The 13,277-nt window shown below is 35.7% G+C and overlaps 1 protein-coding gene across 1 annotated transcript; it reads right to left on the bottom strand.

Annotated features, from left to right (window-relative positions):
• Positions 1 to 1,612: 1,612 nt before the first annotated feature.
• Positions 1,613 to 3,052, bottom strand: LOC120115178. The gene has a single exon (XM_039135947.1). The coding sequence runs from the start codon at positions 3,050 to 3,052 to the stop codon at positions 1,613 to 1,615; it is 1,440 nt and encodes a 479-aa protein (XP_038991878.1).
• Positions 3,053 to 13,277: the final 10,225 nt, after the last annotated feature.

Genomic DNA, 13,277 nt, shown 5'->3' with positions numbered 1-13,277 from the left:
TTAATTTATAAGATTATTGTGCCTAAGTTTGGCCCAAAAGCTAAGGTAAGTGGTAAAATTAAATTGGGTTAGAAAAGAGAATGACCAAAAGAGTAGTTTACCCATAGTGGGTTTTAAAGGATTAAAACTCCTTAATCACAAGTGTTTTCACATGAAAAACCATACACCCAAGATATCTTCCTTTTCTCTCTTCTTCCTTCCAAGAGAAAGAAAAAGATCAAAGTTTTAAGATTTTCAAGCTTAGTTAAAAGAAACCACGGTAAAAACCTTAATCCTTAGCCCTCAAGCTTTAATTCACGCCATTAATCTTTAGTTTTGGTTAAGGTTTTCTAAAATGGGGTTTTAAGAAAGTTTAAGGAATCAAGGGATTCAATTTGATTTTAGTAAAATTAAGTTGTTAGAGTGTTTTTCATCCTATTTTCAAGCCTTAAACAAGTTGGTAATTTATAGTTTTGCTTGTCTTAGCCAAAGAGGTAGGAGATAGTTCTAAAGGTAAAGGTAAAGAAAAGATAAATCCAAGTTGATTCAAGAGGAATTCTAGCAGCCCAGAAGTCAGGTAACACATTTATAGCTTTTACATACCCGTTGTAGATCATAGAAATGAGTTTTAGCTTGAAAGTTAAGTTTAAAGTGTGTTAAGCAAGATTTCATGGTAGATTGTATATTTAATGTTTTAAGCATGTTTAGAATCCTTGTTTATGACCCCTAAGATCAAATAAGATTTAAATACAAGATGGGAAACCTTAAAGTAGGAAAATTAGAGGCAAAGTTTTAGAAGAGAGTAATATCCACTGTGAAGTTTTATGGTTCATCACACCTTCTCCGTTATCATATGCACTTAATATAATGAACACATATTTAGGAAGGGGTAACAGTGTAAGGGTCCAAAAAATCAAGGAAAATGCTCCTACTATTGCATCTTCATTCTGATGGTTCTGCAACTTCCCTATAAATGTGCTCAAGTCTTATCACACATAAAGAGGCGAAGACGCGAAGTGCTCAAGTCTTCATACACCACCCCCAAGCTAAATTCTAGCTCTATTGAAAGTAGTAGAATTAAAGTGAAAGAGTCTTGGGTTTTTCTGAAACTTAATCAACGAAAATGGAGTGTTGAATTCGGCTGTCGATATCCTTGGCAGCTCTCAATTTTCCACTCCCATTCCTCCAGCCAACAAATGATGTCAAACATTGATTACCAATTCGTTATTTTTGAAACTTTTTACTCAAATATTTTGAGACAGCCACTCTTCATAACCAAAGTGTGTGTATATGTATATATATATATATATATATATATATACAAAGAAACTAACTTTTTCTAATTTTCATAAAATAAATGAATATATTCATAATCATAAGAAGACCAACTCATCATAAATTTTAACAGAAGTAATAATATTTTGATTTCCACACACATAAAGATATCATACATGAACTGTATATTATCAAACTCAAGAGCACGAGAGATATGGTGCCACTATGCTATGCTCGCACCATTTATTACTTGCAACTTAAAGAAAACAAAACATGATTTTATTTTACTCGCAGACACACAACATACACATTTCTTCTAATGGCCCATTGAAGTCTTGTTTATATGGATTACCTCGACTCACTCCAGCTTCTTGTTTCTGGTCACAAAGTTGATGTTGTAGTAATTAGCACCGGTGAAAACGCCGCCTTTAACTTCAGATAAGACAGTTTTCCCATTAAAAAGAGTGTCCCTCTGCAGATATGTGAAGGGGACATCGCACTTACCGTTTGTTGCCAATACAGTAACTGTTGCCTCAGTCATTGGAGGCACAGTAACTTTGTGTACAGCTTGTACAACTGTAGTCACCGTGGTGGTGCTTCCCCACTCGACTCCTGATTGAAATTCACCGGATAGTTCAATTTTCCCCTCAAAGATGAGTGGAATTTTGAACTCCATTGTAGATTTCACACCCAACTTGAGTGAAATATTAGTTTTCCATGAACTAGACCTGGTTTCTGTATACGAGAGCTGCAACTCCAAGGTGGAGGTTTGTTCAGTACTCCAGTTGATAGAACTCTTCTCATCTAAGCTGAGGATTGATTCGTCGTAGACCCGGGCATCATCGAGATCATATCGGACACCGTAGATTTCTCTGGTCAGGACAGCCTCTACCACCGTTAGCCGGGCTTCTTTTGTGACTGTGGTGGCTGCTGCATTAAGGCAGTCCGTTTTGCCTTCGGTTGTGAGTCTTTTGCAGAAATAATTGTTGCCCAAGTTGATAAGACCTATGGTCTGATCGTCAGCTTTTACAGGGCTAAACGTGCATTCCTTGAATTGGTCGGGGAGAATGTCAAAACGATCTGCCCATATCCAATTTGGGCTACGCCTCCACCAGCGGAGGTTAGAAATTTGCATGATCCGGATGGTTCCATCACTCATTTGAAGAACCTCGCATGCCACGGTTGGATCACCGATATCCTCTGTTATAAACTGCAAATACTCATGGCCTTCAATAGAACGAAGAGCCAAGTACTTGTCGGTGTCTCCTTTGAAGGCTACGTACTTGGGCAGAATCACCAACGAACTCCAATCAACAATCGTGAATATATCAGCGCTTTGACCATCATAAGTCTTGTAGTTTGCCAGCACAGAACGAGTGTATGTCGGGTTGCTCCACTTCCATAAGCATAAATAGCATCCTGATTGGACATGCGTGAATCGGACCGTATTCTGGGCAGCGTTGACAAAGGTAACCTTGAACAAAGTGCATGACTCCTTGGATTGGTCTTCCTCCTTCTCGGCGGTGGCAGTAATCCAGTACTGGCTGCTGGTGCTTCCGGTGAGGGAAAGATTTTTGGTTCGTTCCCAATATTTGTTGTTCTGACAGCTTCTTATGTGCACCATGTCATTTGTCGAAAACTCCACTTCAAACTTGGCGTACGGGTTCAGAGCATGATATTCGAAGAACCTGAGATATCCATCAGTGTCACCTCCACGTGTATAGCTCAAGTAATCAGTCTTGTCGTTGGATTGGACGACGATAAATTGAGGGAATGCGATTTTGGGTCCCAATTCCATTTTCGCTCTGAAATTGAAGTTTGTGCTTCACTATAAGTGATTGCTTCCCACTACTAGCTTGCTAGCTACTTATACAGATAATCAAGGTTAATATTGTCCATCCATGAAAAAATGTTTTTTTTAAACATATAAGGCGTTTAAAATTCCTTTTACCAACAAAAAGATTATAGTCTAGCAAGGGAAAAACACTGGACGAGACAAGATAAATAGTAAATTATTTGAGTTTTATTCGATTAAAACTTGATTAACAATTAAATTGGATGGACTCAACTGAAGCTTAAACTTGACTCGATTTTTTAAAGAGTCGAACCAAAATACTTAACTCATAACTCGAAAAAACTCGTGATAAACTCAAAAAATAATGTATTAAAATTTTAATTTCTTAAATCAAATTATTAATAATATTAATATTTATATGTTTTGTTTTTCTTTAAAGATTGTAATTTAAATTTGGGTAAATTGCACGATTACTCACTTAACTTTATTCTCTCATATTTCACTCAATGTACTTTCAATTTTTTTCAATTTGCTCACTAAACTTAAGACATTGAACTTTTTTTGTCGCTCAACCGTTTACTCAATAACGGGGTGCTCACGTGGCTTATTTTAATAATAAAACATGTCATATGTTTACTCACTGAATTTTACTCTCTCTCCTATTTAACTCACTGTACTTTAATTTGTTTTCAATTTTAATTTAACGGCATTAGAAATTTAATGATCGAGTGACAAAAAAGTTCAATGTCTAAAGTTCAGTGAGCAAATTGAAAAAATTAAAAGTGTGGTGAGTAAAATAGGAGGGAGAGTAAAGTTATGTGAGTAAGCGTGTAATTTACCCTTAAAATTTTCATTTATTTAAAATTTTTATTTATATTAAAGGAAACAAGGATAGACACGGGTGGGTGAAAAATCCTTATCCCCCTAAAATCCCACGGTAACCGCATTATTTCAAGTTCCAACCCCATATTAATGGGTTAATTACCCTTTTAATCTCTCAATCTTTAAAAAACTTTCATAAAACAATCATCTTTCTGAGCTGAATTGATCTTATTCCTCATCCAAATGAGTCCCAGTATATCTTAAGGGTTCAATTAAGATCCTAAACTGACACAAGACTATCTTGGGTCAATTCTTATAGATTGGTTCAGAATTTCGATCGTTACAATCATAGAGAGAGTGTGTGAATCAAGAGTTGAATCCCTTTATTGAAGATGCATAGAGGTATATATATATATATATTTGAAAAGACAAGAATATGAATCATTGAATAATAAAATTATACAAAGGAAATACATCGACACAAACCTCATTAAAAAACCTCCTTACTCCTAGGTAGAGGAAAAAGAGTACAACGTGATGATGCAAAACGAACCAGCAAATTAACTGCAATACGATAAGAAAATATGAACAAGGTGTTGCGGAAGACGGCTATCAAATAGAGAAAAATTGCAATTGATAATTTGAGAAAATAAGAATGAAGATAAAAGAGACACAAAATTTACGTGGAAAACCCCTAAATAATATAGGGTAAAAACCACGAGTAACGGTAGAAGAATTTCACTATGAGAAAATAGGAATTACAACTTCTCTCGATCTACCAAGGAGAAAACAATGATAATTCTCTCTTGATAAAAAGGAGAAAACAACTCTCAAGAAACTCTCTAAATTCTCTAGTATTGAAAGAAAGCTAGAATGATTTTGGGATGGTTTTGAAGCTAAATGAGCTAGGGTATTTATAGTTAAAGCTTAAGCACTAATCTTGTAAATACCCTAAAGTACAATGACTAAATTCAATTATACCATCACAAAAATTTCAACAATTACAGCCAATTGTTGACTCCACCATTCGGTGGAATTGTTTTATGTTTTCAATATTCGGTGCAACTTGCACATTCGGTGTAACTTGCACATTCGGTGCAACTTTCAACAATCTCCCACTTGAAAATTTAATTGGAACAATCATATCTTCACACCATTCTTTTGACCTTGTACCATTATGTTGCTTACGTCTCTGACAGGCCATAAGAGGATCGACACCAAGTAAATTTATCAACATTGATCGCATTCGTCATGAAATATGCTATGTTGTCTTTGGTATGATTTTTCTACATATCTATCGTCCATTCTTCCACCTTTTCACGAATGAAATGGTACTGAACTCGTATGTGTTTTGTCCTTGAATGAAATGCTAGATTCCTTGATAGATGCAAGGCGCTTTGACTGTCACAAAACAAATAGACATACTCTTGATTGTGACCAAGCTCCTACAATAGCATCTTCAACCAAATTGCTTCTTTACTGGCTTGTGTAGATTCTACATTTACTGCCTCTGTTGTGGATGTAGCCACAACTGACTATAATTTTAAAACCCAACTTACAGCTCCACCAGCAACTTTGAACACATATCTTGTAGTAGATTTGCTTTTATCCAAATCCCCTGCATAGTCAGAATCTACATACCCATTGATTAGTAAATTTGATCCTCCGTAACATAATGCAACATTTGAGGTCCCTTTGATGTATCTCAGGATCCTCTTTACTGTATTCCAATGCTCTTTTCCTGGATTCACCATGTACCGACTAACCACTCCCACTGCTTGTGCAATGTTTGGTCTTGTGCATATCATAGCGAACATTAAACTTCCCACTACTGATGCATACGGTACTCGAGACATCTCCATCCTCTCTTCTTAACTGCTAGGACTCATACTATAGGATAATTTGAAGTTAATAGTAAGAGGGGTAGAAATTGGCTTACAATCTTGCATGTTGAATTGTGACAAGATCTTCTTCAAGTAATTCTTTTGTGAAAGTCAAATCTTCCTATTACTTCTATCTCGGTGAATTTGTATCCCTAGAATCTTGTTTACTGATCCCAAGTCCTTCATTTCAATTTCCAAGTCCTCCAATTCTTCAATATGATCTTTGTTGGGTCCTGCAACCAACATGTCATCCACATACAACAACAATATAACAAAATCGTTATCACCGGACCTCTTGAAATAAGCACAAGGGTCTGCATTAAGTCTGTTGTACCCAAGTCACATAATGAAGGAATCAAATCTCTTACACCAACAGCTCGGTGCCTGCTTTAGACCGTACAAAGATTTGTTCAACCTGAAAACCAAGTTCTTCTTTTCGTTTTCTTCAAAACCTTCAGGATGGAGCATGTAAATCACTTCTTCAAGATTTCCATGAAGAAAAGTTGTTTTAACATCTAGCTGCTCTAGATGTAAGTTCAATGTAGCACACATTGCCAAGACTACTCGAACTGTTGTTAGTCGAACCACATGAGAAAATATTTCATTGAAATCAATACCTTCTTTTTGAGCATATCCTTTGACCACCAGTCTTGTACAATATCTCTCCACTTGATCGTCACCATTTCGCTTGATTTTAAAGATCCATTTGTTACCAATTAGCTTCCTTCCTTGTGGTAGTGGCACAAGGTCTCATGTATTATTTTTATGAAAGGCTTCAATTTCTTCTTGCATCGCCATCATTCACAATGAAGCATCTGAGTTGTTTATTGCCTTCTAGTATGTTGATGGCTCACCGTCCTCTGTTAAAAGGCAATATGCAACATTTCCTTCCATAACATAATCTGAGTGCCAATTGGGACGTCTTCTCACACGATCTGATTGACGAGTTGTTGAGCTTCAGAACTCTCTGGTTCTTGTTCATCATGTGCTGGTTCTTCTTCATCATGTGCTGGTTCTTCTTCAGAAGAATCTCCTTGTTTAACCTCCTTTTTCACATCTATCTGTGTAGTCTCTGACTTTTCAGCGTTATCATCGTCTTCTTTTCTTTGTAGCTTATCTTCTACAAAGATAACATCCCTGCTAATGATCACTTTGCGAGTAGTGGGATCCCACAAGCGATACCCTTTTACTCCATCAGCATACCCCAATAATTTGTATTTCCTAGATTTTGGATCCAGCTTTGAAATTTCTTGGGAGTTGTACATCACGTACATAATACTTCCAAATACATGGAGGTTTGAATAATCAGCTGATTTACCAGTCCATATCTCTATTGGTGTCTTTAGCTATATTGTAGTTGATTGAGCTCGATTCACCAAATAACAGGCGAGATTAACAGCTTCTGCCCAGAATGATTTTTCTAGTCCTACATTCCTCAACATTCCTCTTGTTCGTTCTAACAAGGTTTTGTTCATATGCTCCGTCACTCCATTTTGTTAAGGAGTGTTCTCCATTGTGAACTACCTTTTGATGCCTTCTTTTCTACAAAAATCATCAAATTTTTCACTTGTGTATTCTCCTCCATTATCTGTTCTGAAACACTTGATCTTATTTCCAGAATCAAGTTCCACTCGTGCTTGGAAGTTTTTGAAAGTGGAAAACACGTCTGACTTCTTTTTAATAGGGTACACCCAACATCTCCTAGAGTAGTCATCAATAAATGAGACAAAGTATTTTGCTCCGCCTAGGGATGTAACTGGTGCTTGCCATACGTCAGAGTGAACCAATTCTAGAACACTTTTGCCTCTAGAATTTGACGTGTTGAATTTCAACCAATGTTTCTTACTTGTTATGCAATTCTCACACAAAGTAAGTGAAACCTTTGTTAAGCCTGGAAGTAGCTTTTGCTCCACAATGACTTTAATTCCTTGTTCTGACATGTGTCCAAGTTTCTGATGCCATAACATTGCAGAATCTGAACTACATGAGGCAACAGAGGCTTCTACTTCTAGCAAAGTCTCCCCCTTCAGCATATACAAGTTTGTTGCTATCTTTTCCACTTTCATCACCACAAGCGCTCCACGGAACACCTTCATGATTCCTTTCTGTGTTTCAATCTTTCTTGCATTATTATCCAACAATCCATAGGATAATAAATTTTTCTTCAGGCCTTTCGCGTGTCGCACATCTCCAACAACTTTAATTGTTCCATCATACATCTTCAATTTAATGGTTCTCACACCAACGATCTCTAAGGCATGATCATTGCAACTATACACAGATCCTCCTGAGATAGGTTCATAATGAAGGAACCATTCTCTTCTTGAGGTCATGTGATATGTTGCTCCCGAATCAATGAGTCATATATCTGCATATCTCTTTCTATCTTCCACAGTGGTTGACGCTTCACAGCATAGAGCATCTTCATCATCTGAAGTGTTTACAGTATTGCCTTGTGGATTGGAGTTTTTATTTAGACTCCAACAATCCTTCTTCAAGTGACATTTCTTTTCACAGTTGTAATACTTTAAATTCTTCTTGCTCCTCGACTTCGATCTACCATGTTTGTGTCTGCTGCTTTGGCCATGTTTTGTTGATATCCCTCTCATCGTTGTCAACCTTTCTGCTTGTTGCAGATTTATTTGTCTGTATTTCTTGTTCTTGCACCGATTTTCTTCTTGTAGAACAGCAGCTACAACGTCATCGAAGACTAGACTGGTGACATTATTGTTTGTCAAGTTGATGATGAGTTGATCATACGGATCAGGTAGACTTTGAAGTAGAAGTTCAACACATTCTTGTTCTCTTATTGTACATCTTAAGGATGTAAGATGAGAAAATAATGTGTTTAGTGTGTTTAAGTACTCCGTCACTGAAGTAGATTTCTGCATTCGGAGAGTGTACAATTTCCTTTTAAGGAAAATTTTATTATTCAACGATGTGGCCTCGTACAATTTGGTGAGATGATCTCATATCTCCTTAGTTGTCTTCTTCTCCTCAATGCTTGATAATAATTCATCTGCTAATGCTAGATGAAAGTTTGCCATAGCATTCCCGTCCATTTCAATCCATTTGTTGTCATCTGTGAAATCTACTGGCCTTTCACTGATAGGTGCTAGACAACCGTCTTTCCTCATGATTACCTTCATCTTCAATTTTTACAATGAGAAATTTCTCCCATTGAACTTTTCAATATCAAATTTCATTGTCATAGCTTCAATTACGGATAGCTCTCACTATTTCACTATCGTGAATAGTTCACTAGAACCTTCAAAGAATGGGTAATAACTCCTTACTTTCTTATGTTGGAGGATCCACCTTTTGGTGACAACCACAAATATAATAAGTAGATATTACACACTCTAATCTGGATCTGATACCAATTGTTGCGGAAGACGGCTATCGGATAGAGTAAAATTGAAACTGATAATTTGAGAAAATAATAATGAAGATAAAAGAGACACAAAATTTACTTGGAAAACCCCTAAATAATATAGGGTAAAAACCATGAGCAATGGTAGAAGAATTTCACTATGAGAAAATAGGAATTACAACTTCTCTCGATCTACCAAGGAGAAAACAATGATAATTCTCTCTTGATAAAAAGGAGAAAACAACTCTCAAGAAACTCTATAAATTCTCTAGTATTGGAAGAAAGCTAGAATGATTTTGGGATGATTTTGAAGCTAAATGAGCTAGGGTATTTATAGTTGAAGCTTAAGGAATAATCTTGTAAATATGCCAAAGTACAATGACTAAATTTAATTATACCATCACAAAAATTTCAACAATTACAACCAATTGTTGACTCCACCATTCAGTTGAATTGTTTTATGTTTTCAATATTCGGTGCAACTTGCACATTCAGTGCAAATTTCAACACAAGGTTGCTAAAGCAAACACCATTTGGACTTAAAAACAAATTGCAGCAGCAGCCAACAAACGAGGAAGATAAGTTGCTATTTTAGTATCTCACAACTGCACCAGCTAAACGAGCAGCACAACAACTGGCATGAATGAAGAGAACACAATAGCAAGAACAACTGCATCCAAACATCACCAGCTAAACGACCGACACGATACCTTAAAGCAATCGATTCTTACTCCAATCGAAATAAAATAAAAATAATTTCATGAAAACAATAATATCATCCCAAAATAATTTTAAGAGTGAAAACAATAATATCTAATTATTTCCAATCAATAATGAATGACCTTTTATGCATTAAAACATTTATTTATTACCCCCAATTGAAATAAAGAGGCATTACTATTTCACCTTAAAATTACAAAGCGATTCGAATGAAAACGATAATATCTAATGATTTCCAATCGAGAATAAATAACCTCTCGTATCGTAAAGCAATCATTTATTAGATCGAAACAAAAAGATATTATTATTCTCAATGTCGGTTCGAATGAGAATAAGGATATTCAATTATTTAATTATCTCGAGACGAGACCTTAGATTCAATCTAACAGTTTTTTTCTCGATGAATTTAATTAAAAGAACATTGTCTTTTTCTAAATTCCCAAATTTTAAAAATAAAATCGACTTAATTCATGTCACTAAATGGGATAGATTTTCATCTTAAAATTTTCGAAAGTAACTTTTTTATACGTTAAGACAGTCACTTTACAACAACATTAAAATGATCGAATATTACCCTTAGTCAATTTATTTTGAATAGAGTCAAGAGATGCTTATGAGGCTATCATACCAAATTAATTAGGACTGAAATGAATTAATATGCAAACAACATGCAAAAATAAAAATAAAAGTAGGACTAAAACATAAACAATCAAACCACCATGCCAAAATTGAAACAAAAATAAAACATACAAGTGACTAAAATAGACATTTTCAATATAAAAAGCTAAAATTATGAATAATAAAAAATAAATAAAACATAGAGTTAAATCAAAATAAATTAAAATTACATGGCCGAATTAAAATAAATAAAACATATATTCAGGTTCGAAATACAAACATGCAGAAATATAGGGGGCTATACAAAGAATATCCCTAAAAATAAATATCAGACTTAAAAAGGGTAAATTACAGACACAGACCCTACAGTGACTAGCATGCAAAAACATGCTAAAAATATGTGACTAAACTATGATTAGACCAAAAATTATAAAGCATAAACTTGAAATGGGAAAATAATAAAAATGGTCCCCAGTGACTTTTCTGTAAAAACGTTCATAAGTTAGGGGACCGAAGTGCAATTTCCCCTAACTTACTCTATAAATACAACTTAAACCTTTTTTAACTCATTTTCACCCGGTTTAAAAAAAATTCTTTTTTTCCTCTCTCGATAGCTTCGGTAGGCCCATTGCCAGCCGCCCTGAACCACCACCGGTCGTCGTTCAGTCGCTGCACAAGGTGGCCAGAATCCCCAAACTATCTCAAAATCATCCTAACGCTCGAATCTAGACCCCTAAGATTAGATCTAGGGCTAAAACTCCCTAAAAAGATCCTAACCGAACCTAAAGCAATCCTAACCGTTCGGTTTCCAACCTCAACGCGAGATTCGACCGCCGCAAATATCCCTCTGACTTAGGTAAATTATTTTCTCCCTTAGACTTTGGTTTTTTTGTTTTATTTTGAAATTGTGTGGCTTTTTTTGTTTTGATTTTTTTTTATTTCAAAACTAAAAAACAAATAAAATAAATACCTTGAATGCTCTGATTTTATTGCCTCTCAAAAACAAAGAGGAAGAACCCTTTTACAAGATATCCTTGAGGTTTATATAACTAACCCAAGTTTTACATATTTTCTTCTTTCTTTTTCTTTTTTGACATGAAATTATTACAAAAGATGCTTGTGTGTGGTGTTGGTTTGGCTTTGCTTGTGTTGATATGCGTTTCTGACACTGCAGGGCTTCAGATTGGTAGCAGCGGTGGTGGCCGGGGAGTGATCGAAACAACGGCTGGATCTTGCTGGATAACGGCGGTGGCTGACTGGATGGAAGCCTTAGGGTGAAACCCTAATTGTAAACAATCTGGACCGTTAGATCGATAACATGATCCAACGGCTGAGGTGATGCGGCATGCTGGAGATGAGATAAAGAACCCTAGAAGGTTTGGGCCCCAAACCGATCTCAGGTCCGGTTGACCTAGGGTTGTTCTGGACCCGATTCGAGTGGTCCACTGTAGCTGGTTGGACACTTGCTTGGGGCCTGACAGTTTTGATGTAATTGGGGTTTGGGGTTTGATTGGTGGCCCAATTAGACCTATTGCTTTTTTTTGGTCTGTGAAAACAAAAACTAATTAATAATAATAATAATAATAATAATAATAATAATAATAATAATAATAATAATAATAATAATGGGATGATAAAACGAGTATCGACAGGATCGAGAAGCCCAACAGATTTGGAAAATTTTAATAGAGTGGTAGCTTTATGATCTCTTAGGATGCCTCGAATTCCTGCTGCACCAAAATTGTCCCTAACCGCCCCATAACGTTGAACTTCACATAACCAAGCGGCGGTTCAACCCAAACATCGGCCAAAGTCTTAGAACATGAAATTTGGGATATGCGAACTGCAGAAGGACATGACAGAACATCAAAAATCGATTTGAAGGAGAGGGGCCACTTGAACTTACACCATTGGCTAATTCTCAGAAGGGCTTGATCAAATAATTGGTTTTCATCAAGGATAGTACCCTTAAAAACAACACCATAGGGGTGTATATATTGTCCATGTATACATATTGATATCGGACTTAGGACCATGACAATAGGACCATGATTATTGTTGTAAGCCGAAAGGGTAAGTAAATATGACCGTCAATCAGTAAATTTGAATCTTGTCAAATTTTTTGAATTTCTTGTCTATATAAGATGACTAGCCGAAAAGAACAATATTCCAAAACGGTAGTGTTTTACCCCCAAAGTTACAACAATTATTGCGATTAAACTAATACTAATTAAATGCCAATAATTTAAACATAACATTTAATATTAACTTATCTATATATATCAATATTAATTAATAACAAAACATAACATTCTTGTTTCTTTTGGACGCATGCATTTACGTTTATCTTATACCTTGCAATCAATCAATGCTGTATGCATATCCTACTCTCACGTTTATTCGATGCAAGAATATATAAATCGTATATGATATCATCGTTTATTAATCATTTGCATACTAATATTGTCGAAACGGTTTTTGTCCCGGGTGAGATTTTGGAAATCACACCAATTTTTAGTTATTCTCTTTACGATTGAATTTTAATTAAAAACAATGTGATTTTAGAAAACCTCTTGTTTCGAAAATTTGGGAATTCATTCACGATAAAAATACGGGTTCGAAGAGTCGCCACCAATCTTTGATTAGGGTGTGATTGGGCACCCAAAAATGTTTTGCCATTTTAAATAAAAAAATAATAATTTTAATTAAAACAACAAATTTAGGTCTGCATTACCAAAATTCGAGTTCGGGAGTCGGTTACGCGTGGGGAAGGATTAGCACCCCCACAGCGCCCTAAATCGGTACCTGTCGA

Source organism: Hibiscus syriacus, unplaced genomic scaffold, assembly GCF_006381635.1.
Source record: "Hibiscus syriacus cultivar Baekdansim isolate YM2019G1 unplaced genomic scaffold, ASM638163v2 tig00110258_pilon, whole genome shotgun sequence".
Taxonomy (NCBI): Eukaryota; Viridiplantae; Streptophyta; class Magnoliopsida; order Malvales; family Malvaceae; genus Hibiscus; species Hibiscus syriacus.
Note: the sequence above shows the minus strand (reverse complement) of the source record. Positions and strands in the feature narration are given on the sequence as shown.

What these genes read in the sequence shown, in the direction of transcription:
- LOC120115178 (XM_039135947.1), bottom strand. Translation starts at nt 3,052, where the DNA reads ATGGAATTGGGACCCAAAATCGCATTCCCTCAATTTATCGTCGTCCAA.